Source organism: Lolium rigidum, chromosome 6, assembly GCF_022539505.1.
Source record: "Lolium rigidum isolate FL_2022 chromosome 6, APGP_CSIRO_Lrig_0.1, whole genome shotgun sequence".
Lineage (NCBI taxonomy): Eukaryota > Viridiplantae > Streptophyta > Magnoliopsida > Poales > Poaceae > Lolium > Lolium rigidum.
Genome location: NC_061513.1, coordinates 120,930,579 through 120,943,132, shown reverse-complemented (window position 1 = coordinate 120,943,132; position 12,554 = coordinate 120,930,579). Strand labels below are relative to the sequence as shown.

General features: G+C 48.0%; 1 protein-coding gene across 1 annotated transcript; it reads right to left on the bottom strand.

Annotated features, from left to right (window-relative positions):
- Positions 1-6,052: 6,052 nt before the first annotated feature.
- On the bottom strand, positions 6,053-11,618 carry LOC124660077 (probable choline kinase 1). Its single transcript, XM_047197870.1, has 7 exons — positions 11,002-11,618; positions 7,891-8,012; positions 7,581-7,779; positions 7,030-7,147; positions 6,875-6,922; positions 6,697-6,797; positions 6,053-6,610 (listed from the first exon to the last, which is right to left on the bottom strand). Exons 1-7 carry the CDS (start codon positions 11,380-11,382, stop codon positions 6,515-6,517), a joined length of 1,065 nt encoding a protein of 354 aa, XP_047053826.1. The 5' UTR covers positions 11,383-11,618; the 3' UTR covers positions 6,053-6,514.
- Between the last annotated feature and the right edge of the window lie 936 nt (positions 11,619-12,554).

Here is a 12,554-nt window from a genome sequence, read left to right as displayed (position 1 = left end):
GGCACGCCGCCGGAATGGGGAAGTGCCCCCGAAGGCTTCTCCATCGACACCGCTGCCATCTCCACCGCCATCTTCATCACCGCCGTCGCTCCCATGAGGAGGGAGTAGTTCTCCATCGAGGCTCGGGGCTGTACCGGTAGCTATGTGGTTCATCTCTCTTCCATGTACCTCAATACAATAATCTCATGAGCTGCTTTACATGATTGAGATTCATATGAGTTTTGTATCACTACTATCTATGTGCTACTCTAGCAAAGTTATTAAAGTAGTTCTATTCCTCCCGCACGTGTGTAAAGGTGACAGTGTGTGCACCGTGTTAGTACTTGGTTTATGCTATGATCATGATCTCTTGTAGATTGTGAAGTTAACTATTGCTATGATAATATTGATGTGATCTATTCCTCCTACATATGCATGAAGGTGACAGTGTGCATGCTATGTTAGTACTTGGTTTAGTCTATTGATCTATCTTACACTATAAGGTTACTTAAACATGAGCATTATTGTGGAGCTTGTTAACTCCGGCATTGAGGGTTCGTGTAATCCTACGCAATGCGTTCATCATCCAACAAAAGTGTAGAGTATGCATTTATCTATTATGTTATGTGATCAATGTTGAGAGTGTCCACTAGTGAAAGTCTAATCCCTAGGCCTTGTTCCTAAATACTGCTGCGTTACTACTGCTTGTTTACTTGTTTTATTGTGTTACTACTGCTGCAATACTACCACCATCAACTACACGCCAGACAAGCTATTTTCCGGCACCGTTGCTACTTGCTCATATATATTCATACCACCTGTATTTCACTATCTCTTCGCCGAACTAGTGCACCTATTGGGTGTGTTGGGGACACAAGAGACTTCTTGCTTTGTGGTTGCAGGGTTGCATGAGAGGGATATCTTTGACCTCTTCCTCCCTGAGTTCGATAAACCTTGGGTGATCCACTTAAGGGAAAACTTGCTGCTGTTCTACAAACCTCTGCTCTTGGAGGCCCAACACTGTCTACAGGAAAGGAGGGGGAACGTAGACATCAAGAGACACCACTAGTGAACTGTGGACCCCGGTCCATTCTTTTACATCTGAATACAATCTACTGCAAACATTGTTCTTTACTATTCTTCGTAAAAAAACATCATTTTCCACACCATACATTTAATCCTTTGTTTACAGCAAGCCGGTGAGATTGACAACCTCACTGTTAAGTTGGGGCAAAGTATTTGGATTGTGTTGTGCAGGTTCCACGTTGGCGCCGGAATCCCTGGTGTTGCACCGCACTACACTCCGTCACCAACAACCTTCACGTGCTCCTTGACTCCTACTGGTTTGATAAACCTTGGTTTCTTACTGAGGGAAAACTTGCTACTGTACACATCATACCTTCCTCTTGGGGTTCCCAACGGACGAGTGCTTTACCGTCACAAGGAAGCTACTTTCTGGTGCCGTTGCAATCCAACACCCACATCAGCAACAGTATAATCGAGATTGCTTCGAAAGTGGTATGGCCCAGACTAGTGCTCACTTCGAAGAGCTGATGGCAGAAGAAAAAGCACAAGCTTCGCAGAAGAAGAAGAACAAGAAAGAGGGCAAAAGGAAGGTAGACACCGGTAATATCCCTGGTAGGGTTACCTGGAGTAAGGTGGTGGCCCCAGCTAGTCACACCAGGAGCAAGAGAAAGATTTTATTCTGAACAACTAATTTGAATTTGTATGAACAATTTGTATTGGGGTTTCCTTTGTATTGGGGATGCCTTTGTGTTGAATAATTTGAATTTGTATGAACAATTTGTATTGGGGTTCCCTTTGTATCGGGGATCCCTTTGTGTTGAACAATTTGTATTGGGGTTCCCTTTGTATTGGGGATCCCTTTGTGTTGAACAATTTGTATTGGGGTTCCCTTTGTATTGGGGATGCCTTTGTGTTGAACAATTTGAATTTGTATGCCACATTTAAGCCACATTTATCATTTTCTCTAAGGTTTAGGGTTTTAGGGTTTTAGGGTTTAGGGTTTAATTCAAATAATTCAAAACATGGTGGAACCTTCCCATGGAGTCTTGTTATGTTACCTACAACCTAGACAAATAATAATGGAAAAGGAAATATAGAGATATGAAGTTTTTATGCCAAAAGCTTCAAAATCACTTCCTAGTCCATGAGCTACTAGCTATGAAGATGCAGGGCTTTCTGCTCAATACACCTCCCAAATACCCACTATGCTTACAAACTTTGTCCAAATGAGACCAAATTCGTCACACTTGTGTATCTTTGAATTGCAAACAGTATCACGTCGGCCAAAATGTAATATATTGTTCAAATAACACAATTTTACAATTTTTATGCCAAAAGCTTCAATTTCCCTTAGTCCCTTTATTATTTGGGTGCCCCTGTTTTACTTAGTGTTACTCAGTTTTCCCCCTCCGGGCCCACTTGTTTTACTCAGTCCTACTCAGTTTTGCCCTTCCGATAAACATTTCCTCACTTTCCCCCTCTTAGTTCTACTCAGTTTTCCTAACTTGTACTCACTGGCTGATCTCTGATTGGTCGAGATGTATGTCACACGGATCTTGGTTGGTTGAAAGCTCAATGAACGCTTGCACCGTTCGATCATTTATGATCGGACGTCCTGTATATCTCTCTCTACCACGATGGACGCATACGGAGAGAAGAGCAGAGCACATACCTACCAACCCTGGCAGTCGCATATTCCAGTCGCATCTTCCTCTCTCCTATTTCCTCTCTTACTCCGGTGGTCGCGGCGGCGCGGATCTAACCGTGCGTGCGGCGGCGTGCGGCGGCGCGTATCTAACCGTGCGTGTGGCGGCGTGCGGAGGTGCGGATCTAACCGTGCGTGCGGCGGCGCGGATCTAACCGTGCGTGCTGCGTGGATCTAAGAGTGCCGGTGAGGATCTAACCGTCAGAAATAGTTGAAATGTCTCTCTTTGTCTCACTTTCGTTTCTCTTCTCAGATCTGTTGAATGATGAAGAACACCAAGACGGCAGCCATGCCGACAGTGGTCATCGATGCCACGAACATTGAAGCCATCGCCTACAACATCGCTTCGACGGCGCAGATCCAGCATTCAATGTCGGAGCCTGTTGATGTCTCACTTCCGTTGCCCTCCTCAGATCCGTTGCTGATGAAGGACCACAAGACGGCGGCCGTGCCGACAGTGGTCATCGATGCCACGAACATTGAAGCCATCGCCTACAACATCGCTTCGACGGCGCCGAGAGTGCGAATCGATGCCAAGACGATTGAAGCCATCATCTACAACCGCGCTGCAAAGCCGCCGACCCAGCCCTCCGCAGATCCGTCGCTGATGAAGTACACCAAGATAGGGGCGGTTCCGACAGTGGTCATCGATGCCACGAACATTGAAGCCATCGCCGACAACATCGCTTCAATGGCGGATGGCGCAGATGACCACCCCTCAGCCGCTCGTCGTCCCGGCCTTTCTTGCCCATCGCTGCGCGGCCGTGTTCGACGCCGCAAATTGGGATAAATTATGATAAATTTGTATTTTTCAATTTCCAATTGGGATACAATTGTTCGAACTACTACCTCCATCTCAAAAAAGCTTCTCCACGTTCTTAGTGTGTCCATGTACATCCGTATGTATGATTTGAATTCTATCCCAACTTGATTGGGAAGATATTGATATGTATTTGATCCGGGAGACTGGTACATGCTTTCACTTTTGGGATCCCTTCACTTTTATAAAATGTTCATTCATGCTAAAATTATGGTGCGCATTACTTAGCACAACTAGGAAATTGTACGCCAAAATACAGTGCTTAGAGCCACAACAAAATACAGTGGTTAGAGCCATCTACTGAATAACAACTCTATACTAAATCGTCTACAAGAACCACATAACTGCTAGGATAGGGATGACACCTAATAAAACTGCCCAGATGAATCTACTTTTCTCCTCTCCCATCACTTGAAGTTCATGTTCTAGATTTTCTACCACTTGATCAAATACGGCAAGATCTGTCTTAACTCTCAACTTCTCCTTGCGAATAAGCTCTGAATTCTTCTTTTCTTCCTCCACAGTACGCTTCAGCTCGAATATCATCAGGTTTTTACGGGCCAATTCATCACCTAAATTGGCCACGTTCTCCTCCAAATCCATCCTCTGGCTACACCACTGGGTTGATTCATCTTGGTATGCAATGTACCATGGATCATCGGCTTGCCTGGCTAACTGTAACAATAATGGAAAAAAGAACAACTGAAATCACTCCAACAGGCCATGGCGGCACTTCAAATTCAACGGTACTACAGAGAGCTCAAGCTAGATACCTGCACTTCCGACGAGGTAGGAGAAGTAGAACGTGGCCACGACATGATCGAATCCCCACCCTCGCCGGTGTACCCGCTACGACCAGACATTGAGGACTATTTCGTACCTGCAAACTCCAATAAATTACGGGAACCGAATCGATTAGGGGGCGGGGGAGGCAGAAGCGGAGGTCTTACCAAGCTATACTACAAATTGGTGCGCGGAACAAATCCCGATCGTCGTAGGCAGCGAATCTGCTTGCGGCGGAATTTCCTGCGGTGGGTACAATGCATGCGGACGGAACAAGTGCTGGAGCCGTGGTTGACGTGTAGCGCCGCAGTCCGTCCGACGCCGCCGGGGGATAGAGCCGGCGGCGCGACGAGGCGCCAGCGATGGCTGCTCCGTCCGACGGTGGGGAACGAGCTGCCAACGGTTCTCCGGTGACTAATGATCGGTCTAGCTTAAGAATAATTAATTAGCAAACTTGTTGCTTCTCTCTATGATATTCTCAAAATAAATAGACGACCCCACTGGTCATTGGCTGCGGCGCAGCCCCACAGAATATGTCTTTTCCTGAAAAATAGACGACCCCACTGGTCATTGGTTGCGGAGGCCCCACAGAGCGGCAATATATGATTTTCTCTAAATAAATAGACGACCCCACTGGTCTTTGGCTGCGGCAGCCCCAGAGAGGGGCAATATATGTCTTTTCCTGAAAAATAGACGACCCCACTGGTCATTGGCTGCGGAGGCCCCACAGAGCGGCAATATATGATTTTCTCTAAATAAATAGACGACCTCACTGGTCATTGGGTGCGGCAGCCCCACAGAGCGGCAATATATGTCTTTTCCTGAAAAATATACGACCCCACTGGTCATTGGCTGCGGCAGCCCTATAGAGCGGCCCCATTTGTCATTGGCAGCACCGCGTATAAAATCATGAAATAAAATGGCCCACACGTCGGCCATAGATGAATGGCTGCTCCGACGTGTCTCCTGACCCTACCCATCAGCACGAGACGGTCAGGGAGGAGCTGCCCCTGTGCAGCCCCACCCGGTCAGACTAACGGTCAAGGCCTCTTACCTGACGGCTACCGGCCGTTTCATCACTTGTGCGTGTTTCAAACTAGAGGAGGGGAAAACTGAGGAAAAACTAAGGGGCTGGGGAAAACTGAGTACAACTAACGAACTAGGGGCATGAAAATAGAAATCCCTTAATATTATTCCATCCGCCAACATTACAAATTTGTTTGGAAACTGGTTAGCGGGTGTTGAGAAGAAAAATAAAGTACAAATCTGAGTTGTTGTTTGTGCTTTACTTTGGGCCATTTGGAACATACAAAATGATTATATCTTTAACAATGCAAAATCTACTTCTTTTATGCAGGTAATACCGTTGGCTACTCATTGAATCCATATGTGGTCCTTCCTATAACCAACGAAGAAGCGAGATGATTTGATTACTGGGTGAAATCGAATGGAGATGGTTGCTCGAGATTTATACAAAATGTCATATCATGTTTTCTAGTTTCTTTACATGGTTGATACATGTATCGACCCAGTGTAATCCATGATGTAATCTACTCTAAGACTTGGATTTTTTAACAAGGCAATACAAAGCTGATGTAATCTACTCTAAGACTTGGATTTTTTAACAAGGCAATACAAAGCTGCATGCATCAACCGATGCATAGGCTGGGGCTAGGCCTCCATTTCGAAAAAACAAACAACAGTATCCTATTATCGAGAACCAAAACGATAGTACTATATCGTTTCAAACTCTCAGCAGTTCAATCATGCATATATTACAACAATGGAGGTGCTATCTCCAATCTAGTACACTCAAAATCAAGTTCTCAATTTTACTTTTCTATAATATACGAGGTGTGTTATACATAAATTTTCCGTCGAATATACTTGAACTAGTGATACAACAACACTAACACAACCAGCGGTCTTAGCAAACCCAACATACAAAATGGAGCTTTATCCTCGTTGCGTTCAGGCTATAAACAAGCAACAAAATACAGCTCCCTTCTTGAAGCTGAACCTTATGATGTTCCGGAATGAGTACTGATCCCGAAACGGGTTTCTACTTCTTCTTTGTAATCTTCTTCTTCCTTCACATCTTTCCTGTCCTGTCCCAGCAGCCAGGGGATGTGCGTCAGTAACTCTGCACAGGCTTATGTGCAGCAGAGGCCCTCAGGGAGTTCCTGAAGCCATGTGTTTATTCACAAAGATAGGACGGCAGGCTTCTTCTGCCAGTACTGCTCGAATCTCTGCCTTGCGTACTCTTGGTAATCGAAGTCGATATCGTTGACATGATCCTGTAAGAAAATGGAAGTTAGAAAGTCTCTAGAGATGTGTTTAAAGTTTAAACCGACACGACTGTGGAACCGGGTTATGAACTCACCGATATTATTCCCCAGAGGCCCCAAAAAAGATGACTGGCGAGTGTGTACTTCTCAACAATCTGGAGCAGATTCTCCACTTCTTCGGTTTCAGCTTCCTCGCCTGCTCAATAGTATTGTACTAATTAGTGCCAAAGAGATCATCAGATACTCAAACCAAATAATGGAGTTTATACTTACCAGAAGTGCTCAGGTAGTTCTTCACGAAACGTCTCTGCTCATCAACATCTGGCAGATTAGAAAATAGGAAATAAGCTATGCTGCAGGTTGAAAAAAGAAGTACAAGCAGAACTTGCATGCATCAGTCCTTTTGCAAGAATTGGGAAATGCAGTACCTGGATATTTACTGTAGTCCAGTATGTGAGGTTTTTCTGAATGGTAGTCTGCTGCCATTTCGCAGAAATGGTTGGCGATATCATACGCAACTGGATTGAAGCTTGCATACTCGTAGTCCTGTAGTAACCACAAAAGAGGAGACAAAATAAGCTAAAACCAACTTTCCATATATATTTAGGTTATCTGACAGTTAGTTACAAGGTGGGATAAAATTTCAGATTTCCCTAAGCAACTGCCATGAGAGGTTGGTGTACACAGCAGAAACTACAAGAAACGAAAGCATCGATTCTTCATGCAGTAGTACGTAGTCTACAAGACTAAAACTCTGCTTTTAGAAGAGGCGTGACACCTTAGAATGTCGACGGGTAAGGGAACAAAACTGAAGGATAGTTTGGATGGAAGAAAAACTTGGAAGTTGTACCTACCAACGTGCAAGAGATTCCCCATTTGCATATTTGTACATAGTTGGCACACACCAGGCTAGAATGCTTCTAATACAAGGAAATAAGTAATTTTTATAAGGAACTGTAAGTGGATGCACAGAACTCACAATGATGGTCAGCATGTTGGTCTCTTCATCTATCATGATGTTGCCATACTGAAGATCGTTGTGGCAGAAACCAATCAAGTGGTGGTAATCCCCTGAGAATTCTTTCTCCAGTGTGTTGATCTCGTTCTCCAGGCTATCCAAGCGTAGTTCGTTGGCTTGGTCAGTTGGGCAGAGGTTCTTGGCAGTTTTGAGCCAGTTCCTTGACAAACGCAACCAGGTTAAGTACCAATGTCATAAGTTGTAACTTGCAGTTATCTCTAACTTATAAGCTTGGTAGACAATTTATTCAAAAAAAAAAAATTGTCCTTACTTCAGTCTGTCCCAAAGGAGCACATGCTTGGGACCAGGCATATCAAGGTTATGGAATTCCCTCAGTTTTACAGCGACCAGAGCTGAAACTTCAGGATCGCGTAGGTCGTGAGCTGACAATGTCTGAAAAAAGGATTGCATTAGCTTGTGTTTACTAGCATAAAAGATGTACAGTTTAGGTTCTGGCCACCTTGATAACTTTAGGCAAAAAGTTCTGATAGCATTGAACTGTATTCCATTCCCAAGCCTTTTCGTTCTCCCGATCGAGAAAACCGCATAAGATACTCTCTTTTATGAGAGCGACACAAATAACGAAGTGAACTGAAGAATGAAGAAAAGTTTTGTGGCACACTCTAATTTTTAGCTGTAACACAATTCACAATTTAAAGGGGACCTACAAAGGGAACAGGACCATACATATAGTATTGCCTAAGCTACCTCGTTCTAGAACTTCGCCACCAATTCGGCTAGTTCTGTCACCTTAGTGATCTGTCCTACTTTCTGAAGTCCAATCAATTGCTTTCAGGCTATGGCTTTTCCAAGAGAGACATTCCCTTTCGTCGCATGTCCAATTATATGTCATCGACTATTTGACAAATTCAATAACCTCATGTTTTCATTTTAATTTCATTTTTGTTTTTCAAGAAGCACTATACAACATCATCACTCATTGACTTTGCACCACAATTTTATTGACGTGACAAGAAATAATCAATGGAATAGAGATTTCAACTGATCACATAGTAAAGTGAACTGAAGAATCCAGAACGTGCTACGGCGGCCTCTCATCCTTTGGCTATAGCATGAGTCACATTTCAAAGGGGCTTAGAAAGGGAACTAGACCATGCACACTGCTCAAGCTACTTCATTCCAAGCTAACTTTACCACCAACTGAGAGCGTTGTGAAAGTGTACCTTGATAACTCTGTGTTTTTTTTTGACAATCTTTGAGAAAACCCTAGCCCCTTAGCCGCTCCCGCGGGCGGCCTGGGGCTCCCGGCGGCGCCCCCCCTCGTCTCCCTCCTCCCCTTCCCCTCCTCCTCGCCGCCGCCTCAGCGCGTCGCCGGGCGAAGCCCGTGCGGCGCCGGCGGCGGCGGGGCCCCTCTCTCCCCCTCGTGCGGTGGCGGCGACGCGGGCTGGCGCGGCCGGCGAGGGCGTCGTGCTGGTGTGGGGTGCGGCGGCGCGGTTTCTGCAACGGCGTGGTGGCTGCATGGCTTGTGCGTGCTCGCGGCGGTTGCTCCCCGGAGTGGTCGGCGGCGGGCGGCGCGAGCTCTGCGCGCGGCGGCCTGGTGATGCGCGGCGACGTCGGGTGGAGGTCCAGCTCGGCAAGGCGTGGTGGGCAACGGCGCTCGTCCGGCCGACCATGGAGGAGACCTGCATGCTGTGGGCTGTGCGGATCCAGATCGGGTCTGGCCGCCTCGATTCGGGCCGGGCAGGGGCCCGGGCCCTTCGAGCCCAACCATCTCTGCCCAGATCTGCGTGCTCCGGCCGCCTCGGGGGCGGTTTGGTGGTCGATCAGGGGGTGCTCTTTCCAGTGGGTCGGCGGCGGTGCTACGGCGGCCCGGAGTCCTTGGTCGGCGTCTGCGGCCCTCACGATGGTGTCTTCTGTGCGTAGCAGCTTGCCGTGCTCAGAGTTAGGTTCCGGGGCGGCGGCCCTGGTCGGTGGGAGCCATTTTGGTTGGCGGGCGTGCCAGTGGCTCTGGAGCTGGCCGGAAACCATGGTCGCGGGGGCGACGTGGTGGCCGGCGAGCTGCGTGCGGTGGCAGTGGATCGACCGCTCCGGCGGTCGGTGTGCTGGATAGAAGGCGGGGAGAGTTCGCCGAGGGGAAACCCTTGCCCACCCGGGCCACGACGGCGACGTCCGCGGACGCCGTTCCCTTCTTGAAGGCGTTGTTGAGGCTTCTCCCTGTCCTTCTACATGCTCCGGGTGAAAGCCCAAGATCCTCGGATCGGGCGGTGGCGGCGCTCTCGTGCCGTGATCTTCTTGAAGACACCGCCTTGGAGTCCACATTGTGCGGCTCTCCGTTGGTGGTGTGGCTGAGGCGCGGTATTCGTCGAGCAAGGTGCTCCGGGTGAAAACCCAAGATCTACGGATTGGGCGGTGACGGCGCGCTCGTGTCGTGTTCTTCTTGAAGACATCGTCTTGGAGTTTACCAGTGTTTCTTCAGATGTCGTTGGCTCTTCGCTTGGCGACCTTCGGCAAGGCTTGCGTGCTGCCCTGCTTCCTCGTTGGGTTTTCATGGTGCTGCTTGTTGGGGTTCGATCGGTGGTGGTCGATGCACAGTGGTGGTCGGCCACTGGTGGCGCTGCCCGCGGCGGAGAGTTCTGTTGACGGCGTGCGTGTTCGTTGGCTCGCTTTAGGGTGAGCTCCGGCCCGACACTGTTGCTGTCCGGTGTCTTCTCCGAATCTTCGTAGGCTTCGTAAGGGTCGTGATCACCGTTCGAGGTTCCGGTTGTAGCCATGTTGGCAACTCGTGTGGGTGTGTGGGTGTGTGTTGTAAGCTGGGTTCAGCTCTTTGTACCTTGTCGCCGTTGTGGCGTTATTAATTTAACGTCGGGCCTTGTGGCCTTTGATCCAAAAAAAAACTTTACCACCAACTGTGCTAGTTCTGCCACCTAAGTCATCTGTCTAACTTTCTGAAGTCCAATCAATTGCTTTCAGGCTATGGTTTTCCCAAAGAGAGGCTCCGCAACTTTCTTCGTTGCCCAATTATATGACATCGACTATTCACAAATTCAAGTAATTTTTAAGAAGCACTATACAATATCATCAGCTATTGAATTTGCACCACGAATTTACTGACGAGACAAGAAAGCATCAGTTTAAGACTTTAAGTCCAGCTGACATACTCTACTTCAATTTGACAAGAACAAATTGTCCACTCCCGGATCCCAGTTAACTTTACCAGCACTAAACTTTCCAAATTTGACCAAACAGCAGCGCATCAAAACTAACTGAATAATTTAGTTCGTAGAAAAACGAAAGTGGCAACAAACGCCCAGAAACTGGGGTAATTCAAGAAATCCGCAGAGAAACAGAGCAGACCACTGCTGAAATGGTCCTGGTTTAAAACGAGAAAATAGACGCGGTGTGTGTGTTCATGTGCACGTACCCGTGCGTGGATGAACTCCTCGACGCGGCCGTTGGGGAAGCGGCCGAGGAGGCGGGGGCCCTGGCCGTGGCGGGACATGCACTCGAAGGTGCGCAGCTCGTCCTGGCGGTCGAAGAAGAGCTCCACGCCGTCGCCGTATACCCGGACCAGCACCTTCCTCACCTCCCTCTCCTTGAGCGCCTCGCCGCCGCCGGTGAGCCAGCGCACCTGGTACACCTCGTTGGTCATGGCGCCCTTGAGCGGCACCACCTCCAGCGCCCGGCAGTCCGCCACGTTGGGCCACGCCGCCGCCAGGTCGTGCAGCAGCCGCCGCGCCTCCTTGGGGATCCTCGCCGGCTCCGCCGGCCTCTGCACCTGGCTCTGGTTCTCGATCGCCACCATCGTCGCTAAATCACGTTTTCTGATGTTCTCTCTCGGAGCGCTTTTGGGCTGGAGAGACGCGAAGCGGGGCGGATTGGAAATGGAGGATTTGGGAATTTTCGCCTTGTTCTTTGATGGTATTTTCGTCTTCTTTTCTGATTTGGGTATTTTGTCTTCCTGGAGCTTCAGATTAGAGAGAGAACAAGAGAAGCGTTGCAACTGCAAAGTTTTTCTCTTGTCTGTCGTATTTTGGTATGGTTTCTGGTTCGGGGTTCAAAATGGGGGGCGCGTATAAATAGAGTCCGTTGCGGCGAATTTTCCAGATGCCCCCTCCGTGGTTTCTCTCCATTCGGTACAAGGACGTCATGCATATCCTTGATCAATCGCTATCAACCGACTCTTGGGCAGACCGCGTTGGGTCGTTGCTTAGCAACAAAGGGTCCAACAAAATCGTGCTATACCGTTTTATATAAATTTTTAAATCGCACGTGTCACTCAAACATTTTTTATGTTTTTTAGAAACACGGTTAAAACGTAGACACTCGTATACACGCTCAATCCCTCATACACTCACCTATATACATGCACCTCACACATGTTCGCGAGGAGTTCTACACCATCCTCTCATGGCGGCTGTGCTTCGGACACGGTCCGGCATGTGGCAAGCGGACTTCGTGGCGATGCTAAGGGCTAAGTCCAGAATTCGTCGGAAGGTAGTGATGGTTGAAGTATGCACGACACCGGTGGATTTCTCTGTAGGTTCGTCTCTACCTCTGATTGCGAGCGGAACACTCTTCTCGTTCTTTCGAGTGGTGCAACGAGAAAATGAGTTTTCTCTCCTAGCAGAACTTAGATATCCTCTCGGAACAGAAGGGGTTGTCAACAACCTCGATGGCAAGCTGGTGAAGATTTTGCCACCGAGAAACAAGTGGACCATCATCCATGCAAAGATCCTATGGAAAGATACATGCACCATTCCAAAGTTCTACGAAGCGGAAGTTCCAATCATCACACCGCATCGTATCGGCTAATCCACAAGCACCCGACCATCATTCATGCTGAAAAGTACACCTTAGCAATACTCGGTTCAGAGCAGACTTAGGCCATGCCAAAAAAAAACGTTGCTGAAACCTAGAGGCCCAATCCGCGCAACCCAACCATTGGGCCTATAAATCAAGCCCGATCCCGACCGA